At 37.2% G+C, this 11,336-nt stretch overlaps 1 protein-coding gene across 1 annotated transcript; it reads left to right on the forward strand.

The window, feature by feature from the left end:
* Positions 1–5,597: 5,597 nt before the first annotated feature.
* LOC110108815 (U-box domain-containing protein 19-like) lies at positions 5,598–8,102 on the forward strand. Its single transcript, XM_020839619.2, has one exon. It carries the CDS (start codon positions 5,748–5,750, stop codon positions 7,869–7,871), a length of 2,124 nt encoding a protein of 707 aa, XP_020695278.1. The 5' UTR covers positions 5,598–5,747; the 3' UTR covers positions 7,872–8,102.
* The last annotated feature ends 3,234 nt before the right edge of the window (positions 8,103–11,336 follow it).

The following is an 11,336-nucleotide window of genomic DNA, read 5'->3' on the forward strand; positions in this document are numbered from 1 at the left end:
TTATCCTTTATATATTGTATTTAAATATTTTAAATATAGGTTTTAATTTCTCAACATATCAAAGAGATACTTAAATTATCATCATCACTTATATAATAAATATTCATATAATTAATAAGATTTAATACATGTAAATTGTCTCTTATATTTTGAGAAATCATGAAAGATTCTTTTGTAAGATAGCTTTATCTTACTATTATCCTTCCAATTTGTATTTTTTTAGTGGAGTCTCACTATTTTTTTTTAGTTGGTGGTGTATTCTCAAAAATTATCTAGAGATTTGATATAATTTTTATAATTAATATGACTACTGCAATTAATATTCATAAGATCAGTATAAAAAAAGGACTATTGCAGCACTAATAATAGGCTTTCCCAACAATATTCACCACCACTATATATCTTGCAGTGGTTTGAAAACCGTTGCAAGCTAGGCCGTAGTGATTATATTGTATTGCAATGACATTTAACGAACGTATATAATTTTTATAATTAATATGACTACTGCAATTAATATTCATAAGATCAGTATAAAAAAAGGACTATTGCAGCACTAATAATAGGCTTTCCCAACAATATTCACCACCACTATATATCTTGCAGTGGTTTGAAAACCGTTGCAAGCTAGGCCGTAGTGATTATATTGTATTGCAATGACATTTAACGAACGTTTCAAGTTCGTTGGTGAAAATGTTCGTAATTGCTGGTTATAGCGGTAGAACCGTCACATTTTTACAGAATTGATACGGTTATGAATGCCACTAAGGCTCAAAAATGAGATTTTGTTATCGAGTTGTAGCTTATCGATGATTCTTAATTTAGAATATAGTAGGGCAGTGTAAGATCAGTTCTTATTTTGAAAGCTTGGTGATTGTAAATGAAACTTCTCTATTTGAGTGCATTAGGGATAGTGTTCATCCACAACTTATCTATGCTACACTCATGTTTAGGGGTATTGCATGAGGGCTAGGTGTAACATTGTTTGGACTTGCCATAGGCATTACTTGTATATGGAGTTGACTTTATATTTGCAGGCATGGAGATATTTGAATATTTACTAGTCCAACATCATGATTGCAATACCTGGCTTTTTCCCTTTGGTTAATTAGACTTAGGTGGGCTTCCTATGAATAATGGGGGAACATAAAAAGTTGATTGTTTGATTTTCTTTTTTCCATAATAAAATGGCAAAGCGAGCAATATGTCATCACATTCAATGTCTAATTGGCTTCTCGTATGAACCGTCTAAAATTAAAATTGTTGATGAGACCCATATAGATAAAACATAAGCATCCAAGGATAATAAACACATTAACGCTCGATCGAATGCGCGCGATCATGCGAGTCAATCATAATAAGTGTGAATTTAATTTTCTATGGTTTTAGTTTCAGGTTGAATGAATACTAATGTCATTATCTTTCATGAAGGGGTCAAATAGGTAGTGAGGCTAGTCTAGTAGGCATTCAAAATAAAATCTCATTTAGAAAGTCAAATTAAGATTTTTGGATGTCTACTTTGACGTATCTAGTTCATAAGTAATTAGTGACGGACATTCATGAAAAATGGACATTCAGTCAATCACTATCATAAGGGACTAAACATATGTAACATATAAGAGCATCCTAATGTTTTAATTATGTGCCCTTTTGTATGATTAACTCATAACTATGCATTAAGAATACTATTAGATCGATCATTTCGGCATATTTTTTCCACCATAATTATAATTTGTTACAATTTCAATTATTAGTTCTTATTATCTAAGTTGACTGTATTTTCATATAAATGTTTCAAATATAAAGTGGTGGATGAATTTAAATTTAATGTACCAAAAATTTATATTAGATAATCTAATTCTTGACAATCCTCTTTTAGGACCATTATTTCTTTTGGGAGTGAGATTTTTTTTTTCTTAAATAAGATCATCATAAGAATATGAAAGGTGATAATGGGCATCCACAATTGGGCATTTTAATGACCATGGAAGGATGACTAGCCTTCAATCTAAGATGTGTTTTGACCTAAGAGATGAAGATAGGAGGTATCATGCAATAAAATGAATCCTCCCATTAAATTTTCTATCCTAGTAGAGAAGACGATAAAGAGTTTGATGGCTAAGGAGACCTACAATAAATAGCCTTAGATATGTATGGGAGATATAAGCTATGCACCTAATTGACTAGGTCATCTTCTCTCACATGAATGATGGGAGTGATATGAACCATGTAGAATGGGATAATATTCCATTTCATTTGTTCGAGAGATCACAGCCTTAATATGCACAATTGAACGAACTATAAAATTCTCATAGGTGGTGAAAATAAGGGATAATGAGGTGTCAAATGACTAATAGTGAGCTATTGAGGTTGCATCTCATAGTGGCACACCAACCCAGAAGGTAGGACCAAGTATGAAGCAATCACTTTGATTCTTAGGGAATTGGTATTAATATTATACTCTGATATATGGTGATGACCATATGATAATAAAGTTAAGTCGTTGTCAGAGTATGGGATGCTTGATGCTTATAAGGGGCATTCCACTAAACTAGTGTCTAATATAAGAAAATTACACTAAAGAGAGACCACAAGCATTAGACACATTCAAAAAGAGGGCCATACATAGATTTAGAATTTAATGGTTTCATTCTTGTAATGAGGTTGACTTGGCTTAGTCTTGTCAAACATAGCCTAAGCTCTTTCTTGTCCTTCTTTAGTGGAAATAAGCCAATCTAGGCCTCATTTGGTAGACACCACCATTAGCTGACATCCTAGGTATCTTTATACCCCATTCATAATCATAATATATTAAAGCCCCTTTTATTGGACCCTCAAGGTTGTCCCCTACCAAAACTATTGATTGTGTTATTAGATTGTAACTTCCTCCTTGTTAGAAGGAGCAATGATTTTGATAATTATCCTAGTCTTTAGCATCATAAATATGGTCGGTTTCATTAACTTTAAACTCCATTAGCAAGAAAGAATCTCCCTACAACACACTCATCATCCATCATTCCATTTTTAATGACGACTTTCCTAAATATTGGATCTCTTATATTATCACTATGTCATCTCATAAGTTTGGACGCTATGGTAAACTTACCATTAGTTTCTTTTAAAGTTAGTACGAACATTGGAAGAGCCATCTCCATTTTTATTGGGAGGTTAAAGACCAGCTTAGGGACCAAAGGCTTACTTTATAATGTATTGAACTAAAAAATCAAATCAAACTGATTAATCTCTAAAATAAAATGTCTCTAAAGTGCTAAAATCTCCACTTGGACCCAATTCCTATGGTGTTTCAATTATGTTCACCATCATCATATCTAAAAAAAACCCTTCATGCGCTCTTCAAAGATTATGACTTGATTAATTTGTTCTTTAATAATTATCCAAATTTCCACCTCTACTTAACCAAAAGCTTTATCTGTAATAGCCTCCTCAGGCTTAGGGGATCCCTAAACAATAACCTTTCAATTCTAATAGTGTTGTTCGTGGAAGATACAAATCAACCGCCCAATAGAATATTTCAAGATTTTTTATCTAGATTATAGATGTATTTGCAATATGAACCTTACAAAATAATTCTAGACTCACAAGAAGCAATATAACTACTGATTTCAAAATAACTGATGGAAATATAATCTCAGAAAAAATCCAGATCCAGGAAAAATATAAACAAGAACATAACAGAATTATGTGGTTCAAGTTATTGCGAATTCTATATCCATGGGACAACCTCGATCATCTCCTTTATTCAAATATGAGTGAAAAAAATTGGGTACAAGAATTATATAAACAGAAAAGAAAACTCTCTAAGCAACCAACTAACGACTTAGCTGAAAAGAAACCAGAAATAGAAACACAGCTAAAGAGATTTCTACATACAAAAGATCACTAACAGATCTTTAACAAACAAACAGTAACAAAGATTCCTTCAACTTCTTTTACGAGATTCTAAAAGAAATTAAGCCAAAGAGACAACATATAGTCGGATATGCCATAGAATAGATAAATCCCCAAATTGAAATAATGCTTCAATGTAACCTTTCTTTCTTATGAAAATAAGAAAGATATTACATGCATTTAAGCTAATAACCAAGCATTGCAAAAGGATCAAGCCTCATAGTCTGTATTTTAGCTTCCAACTGACATTCCCTTGCGATTGTCTATCTCGGAGAAGATAGAATAGCAAGAGAGACAAGAAAGATTCACCCTCTTCAACACACACAATAAATCCTTCAGATTTCTCTAACCCCCTCTTCTTCCTCCTCACACAAGAAGCAAAAAAATAAACCCTAACCCTCACTTCGGCTCTCCGCTCTCAAACATGAAAAAACAGAGAAATAAGATTCTCAACACAACTCTTCTTCTCAAAGCACCCTAAAAATATGTATTTAAAGAGAAAAGACAAAACAACCCTTATACAAGAAAACAAAGAAATCAGATAAAGCTGAAAACAATAAGATAATTAATTTAATTAACTAAATAATTAAACTAATTAGCTCATTTTAATTAAAACACTAATATCAATTCTCCACCTTGTTTTACAATAAAATATAGGAATAAAAATAAAAATAAAATTGCCCAAAACTTGAAACCATTACTTACACATATTTTACAATTTTTAGACCGTGTCTAAATTTGTTAAAAGAAACAACTTTTGTAGCCATGTTAGCATGATTGTCATTTGTAGAAATCTTAGTAAGCTTTACAACACTTGAATTTACCTGATCACGAATGAAATGGTAACAAACATCCACATCCTTTGTTCTTTCATGAAAAATTGGATTTTTACACAAATACAATACACTTAGACTATCTGTAAACACAGTAATAACATTGTAAAAAATATCAAATCCACTAAGAAAACCTTGTAACCATACATACTCTTTCATAGCCTCAATACCTGCAATATATCTATTTAAATAGAAAAGACAAAACCGCCCTTATACATGAAAACGACGGGAGCTTGGTAAATCCGGTTGTCAGTGAATTTGTAAATCCGCAAAACCAAACCGAGGGATTTAGTAAATCCCGAATTTATGTTGTAAATCCGTAAATCTGGGATTTAACGAGCACTGGGATTTAAGGTGTGCACAAAAACGATTTGATATGATTTAGCATAAATCCCGTCTAAATCCGGCTGTAAATTCAATACCGAACAGCCCCTAAGAACAGGGGCAAATTATTGTATCCGGTCACCTGACAAAGAGATTCGTTCTCTCTGTCTACACTAAAGCGCATGTAAAGCGCATGTATGCTACAATACCCGCGTTTTTACTGTAGACAGAGAATGAATCTCTCTGTCAGGTGATCGGATGCAATAATTTGCCACAGACAGGAGGGTAGTAAAGTTGCCAAAAGTCTAAAGCCCCCCCTTAGGTCTATTCACCCAAATTCAGAACCGCATTTCATCTCTAACCAGCTGATGGCCTCTTCCAGAAAGGAAATCAACAATTTCGACGAAGTCCATAGCATCGGCCAACCAGTCGGCAACTTCCGATAATCTCACCCGATAATTCTTTGACTTCACCCTTTAGGCTGCAAACATTTCATTTATCCGTCTCTATTTTAATGATCCACGTCTCATCCATTAACCAGTCGGAAAAGCAGATGAAGCCTCATCGTCCGCCGCGTGTATCTCATCCGTCGTCATTACAAAATATCTGAGCCCCCCTTCCAGGTTCCAACCCTCCGAGGACACGCGTCCCTCCGCCGGCTTGCCGGCATCTCCTTTCTAATATATGTATTGCTTCTTCCTGCCCTGCTTCAACCGACACCGAATAAGAAAGGTGACTCTCCTCCTCATGACTCATTACACTTTTTCTGACCGCCGGTTCCTGAGCTTTCCGGCGATCAATCCGTGCTCCGCCGTCTCCCCCGCCGCACTCCTCGCCGACCTCTCAACCCTTGCCGCCGACATCGATGTCATTGGTCGCCGCCAAACCGGCAACTTCGGCACTCACCGCCGCGCCGCGCGCGAGGCTTTCCGGTACGCCACCATCATCGTCGCCTTCCTTGACGATCTCCGTCCCTTTTCCACGGCGCTTACTCGCTCGGCCGTGCTCGGCCTCTCCGATCTTCACGTTACTCTTCAGAAGCTTCGTCTTCTCCTCGCCGACTGTGCTCGCGGTGGCGCCCGCCTTTGGATCCTCCTTAACGCCAGTCGTATCGCAGGCGAGTTCCGCGTTCTTCTCCGCTCCGTCTCCATCGCCCTCGAATTCATACCGCTCGACTCCGTGGACCTTTCGGCTGAAATCAAAGACCTCGTGCGCCTCCTCGCCGGCCAAGCAAGGCGCGTCGAGGTTGGCGTCGAGCGGGTAGATGAGCTCGCTGGTAGGTCGGTGCGCTCAATGCTCAAGCAATTCCAATCCGGCGAGTCTCCTGACCCCAACGATCTTCGACGAGTTTTAAACCACCTAAAAATCACATCTTGGATCGATTGCTTCGCGGAAGTTGCGTTCTTGGAAGAAGAAATCTTCGCGGAGGAAAGGAACGGGGAAGCGACACTCCTCTGGAGCTCGATGGGGCTTATGGTATACTCTCTGGTTGTGCTCTTCGACAAAACGGCGAACGACAAGAGCAGGAAGATAGAGGAGTGTTTCCGTCGGCAAGAATCAAGTGTCACCGTCGAGAAACTGAATGCCGACGACCTCCGTTGCCCGATTTCTCTTGAACTGATGAAAGATCCGGTGACGGTCTCCACGGGCCAGACTTACGACAGGTCTTCTATTCTCCGGTGGCTGAAGTCCGGGAACCAGACTTGCCCTGTAACCGGCGAGGTGCTCGCAAATGCCGACCTCATCCCCAATTTCATCATTCGACAGCTGATCAGCCTTTACTGCCATGAAAATGGCATTCTGACTGCTCATCAAGGTAAGGCGCGGAAGAGGGATTTATCAAAGACACTCTCCCCTGCTTCTCCGGCGGCGGTTGGAGCCATTAGGATGGCCACCACTGTCCTTGCCGGCAAATTAGCCACCGGAGAGTCGGAGAAGAAGAACATGGCTTCTTACGAGATAAGAATCCTCTCAAAATCCAACATTTTTAACAGAATCTGCTTGGTCGAGGCTGGCGCGGTCAAGTGGTTACTCTCTGTTCTGTCTTCATCATCGGATCCTACACTGCAAGACAACGCTATTGCAGCTCTGCTCAATCTCTCGAAGCACCACAGTGGCCGAACCGATATCTTCGAGGCCGGGGGTCTCCCTCCGGTCGTCCAAGTCATGAGATTTGGGCACAAGGTCGAATCCCAGAAGAACGCTGCCGCCGTTCTCTTCTACCTCTCTGCAATGGAGGCGTGCAGGGAAGCCATCGGAGAAATACCCGAAGCCATTCCCTCGCTTGTGCAGTTGCTCAAAAATGGAACTTACAGAGCAAAGAAGAATGCAATCGTCACCATATATAGCCTGCTCTTGTTTTCAGGCAACCAAGCCAAGATTTTGGCGGCGGATACAGTGGCCGTGATCGCTGAGCTTCTCGAATCAGAGGAAGATGAAGAAGATCTTGTGACCGACTGCGTCGGTGTTCTTGCTAAGATTGCAGAAAGACCCGATGGCACCAACGAGATTATCAAGTCTTGTGTTTTGAGTCATCTCGTCCATGTGTTGCGGAGCTCGAGCTCTTCCTCAGGAAGGGAGTACTGCGTCTCCGCATTGCTCTCGATATGCAAAAATGGCGGAGATAAAGCGATGAGCTTGTTGGAGAAGATGCCATTGCTCATGCCATCGCTGTACTCTTTACTCTCCGATGGTTCCCGACAAGCCAGTAAGAAGGCAAGGTCGCTGCTGAACTACATACATCAATTCAATGACCAGCGATACTCTCCAGTATTAGCGTTCCATGATCCTATCGTCCATGCTCTATGACCAAAGCTTCCTCTGTGTTTGATGTAAAGTATATACCGAAGTAGTTCTATTCTTTTATTCATATTAGGCTGTAAGTAGTTTTGTATACATACTGTCATCAGTTTTAGCAGATGTTCGTATGTGATCTCAGCTTAGTTTTTTGTAAGAGCTGTGATCTTGAGTGAGATCGGTACTGTATATATAGATAGTATAGTGGATTCAATTACTGTTGCAAAGGATTATTGGTGTTGATAAAGTTTTCTTGATTTTTTTTCTTCTTCTTGTGTTTCTTGGACGAAGAGAAAGCTTGATCTAAGATGTAGAAGATTTCAAGCTCCATGCTCTATGACCAAAGCTTCCTCTGTGTTTGATGTAAAGTATATACCGAAGTAGTTCTATTCTTTTATTCATATTAGGCTGTAAGTAGTTTTGTATACATACTGTCATCAGATTTAGCAGATGTTCGTATGTGATCTCAGCTTAGTTTTTTGTAAGAGCTGTGATCTTGAGTGAGATCGGTACTGTATATATAGATAGTATAGTGGATTCAATTGCTGTTGCAAAGGATTATAGGTGTTGATAAAGTTTTCTTGATTTTTTTTTTTTTATCTTTTGTGTTTCTTGGACGAAGAGAAGCTTGATTCTAAGATGTAGAAGATTTCAAGCTGGATAATTTTTTTTGGGGAGAATTGAGGGTCTTTTAAGTTCCTTAAATGATTAATATTAAGATATCGAGAGTCGGACGTGGAGGCCTGTCATGTATAGAAAGGGGAGATGATAATGTTGTCGAGAGTTGGGACATTGATGTTGTACAATGGGCATCGGGCATTCGACCCTCAATGTCAAGACAACGTCAATTGTTGATGCGGAGATGATGTTCATGATTAGATGTCGGGACAACACGTGGGTGTGATTGTGAGTGTAGAAATTACTGGCGTCGAGCGTCAATATGAAAATAACATCGTACTTCAATGTTGAGATGATTTCAAAACATTAATGTTGTGATGACATTGGATGGACGACATCTTGTATTATTGTAAAACCCTAATCATTAACCACTAGAGAAAAATGAAAATGAAAAATGTTCGTGGAATGAGATGTTGAATACGGTCGATTGATTTGGGGCTATGAAGAGGAAATAATTTTTTGTTATTTTTATAATAAATTAAATTTGAAATACAAGAAATTATGTTTAAAATATTTTCATTAAATATTTAAGACATGTGTCAGACACATATGTCCAATTTATTTTTAATATTTTTTAATTGTACACATCTTTGACATGTTTGGCACGTGTCAGAGGCGTGTCGTATCGGACACGTGTTAGACACTGAATACCTCTTTGAGGAAAAGTGACATTGCATCATAAACACCAAGAAATCTACTATAAAAATTGAGAGAATTTGTACATTTCTCTCTCTTACTCTCCTTATCTCTCTCTTCACACTTACATGATTCTCACACAAAAACTAACAAAGAGATAACAAATTAAAAACACCAAGAGACACAACCCTTCATGAAAAGCAAAAAATTTTCCAACCCGGCTCGTAGCACTGTGGCACTCCACGCTCTGTTTCCAGTCTGTCTGACATGTCGCAACGCTGGAATTTCAAGTGTCGCGGCGATCCGCTCTCTATTTTCCACCAACAAAAAAAAATTTTGGGAAGACCCCCTGCAACCCTCCAGTGAGCCCAATTAATGAAATTAAGATCTGAGACAACAATACAACCCAATTGTGATTGACACGATCATATTCCACAAAAAAAATAAAAAAAAAACACTAAACTTACAATAAGATGTTATTTAATGATAACATTCTCCAATGAGCATAGCAAATATGATACAATTTTTATAATATTTGTTAGAAAGTTATAGGCATGTACGAGTCCCATATGTTATTATTTCATTCAAGAATTTTGTCTATATATAATCCTGTCAACATATCATGAGAAATTTTTCATCCAATCTATACCTTATTTTCTTCACTCAAAATATTAAATATATTCAAATGCCATAATAGTGCCTTCATAAATTTGAACTAATATATCATGCATAGTGGCCTTTCAAAGCTCAAAATTTATTAAGCCATCAAACTTCTCATACTTCATTATAATCCTATTCTATGTTATGCTCCAATATCAGTTATTAAGAAAAACCTAATTTTTAATACATAATTGTCTGCAAAGAGCAAATATAATGAACATGCAAAGTAATAGCAATGAGGTCAAACACATAAGAAGGCATCCAAATTTATGAGTTTAAATTAAATAAGTCTCCATCCATAAGAGGAGAGAGAGAGAGAGACAGAGTAAAATTTGCAACAGATGGGTAAATCAAAAGTTTAAACCATACATTGGAACAATATTTGCAAGATTATACAGTACTTCAATAGATCTGAGCTTATGGTCATCTTATCTTTGTTGGGTACGTAGGTTTATATTACAGCACACGATTTCACTTAGAGCTACAAATAAATTGAGCGTTCGACAAACTACTTGTAACTCGGCTCAATTACAGCTCGTGCATAATTATTTGTTTAAGTAATCAAACAAGTTTAAACAATTTTTTTAAATATTTGAATATCAAATAAACAAACTTGAACAAGTATGTGTTCTGCTTGTTTATATTAATGACCTAAACTTTAAACAAAATTATATGAAAATATACAAATAAAGATCTAATCAAGCTTCTTATCGAGCTTGTTCTAATTTGTTTATAAGAAGAATCATTTTATGATCTTGTTTGTTCGTAAATAGACTCGTTTGGTGGATCAAAAACAATCCCTATATATATGTTCATGCTCTACGTGATTGTTTACTATTAGGTTCGATAAGCCTTATGAACATAAACAAATCAAGCTCGAACCCAAATAAAAAAGCTTGAATCTAGCTTGAACCAATCTTGAACAAGCTGATAATAAACAAGCTCAAACATGAACAAACACTTACTCAGCTCAGCTCAGTTCATTTACAACCCTAATTTCACTCGGCTACCCAAATGACTTCAAACCAAGCATTTTATGTTCAACGACTGCCTTTTATTCCAGCATATGTTTGAGGAAGTTGAACCATTGAAGTATCAGATTCCACCTTATAGGATAGAAATTATTTGCTATGCATGCTACGATCAAATATGCAAAAGCTCAGCATCAAATGAATGTGAAACCTTCGATTGCGCGTGTCAACAATAAGCATGTCAAAGAAAATTGTTGGACCTTATCGCATTACAGAGTTCATCAGTACGATGGCTTATGGATTAAATTTCTCAGTTCGTAAGCACATCCAACTTGTTTTTAACATTTCAGTACTTAAAAAGCATTCAAAGGAGAGTCCATTAATGTACATATTAATCTACCGTAGTTTAATTTTAACAATCAGCAAATATATTTTCCAGAATTAGATAGCTTCTCGATGCACATCACATCGCCGCACTAAACATCCTGAGGTTTTAAAAAAATGAGCTAATTTGATGTCTGAGGCGGGGCGA

Source organism: Dendrobium catenatum, unplaced genomic scaffold, assembly GCF_001605985.2.
Source record: "Dendrobium catenatum unplaced genomic scaffold, ASM160598v2 fragScaff_scaffold_1056, whole genome shotgun sequence".
Classification (NCBI taxonomy): Eukaryota; Viridiplantae; Streptophyta; class Magnoliopsida; order Asparagales; family Orchidaceae; genus Dendrobium; species Dendrobium catenatum.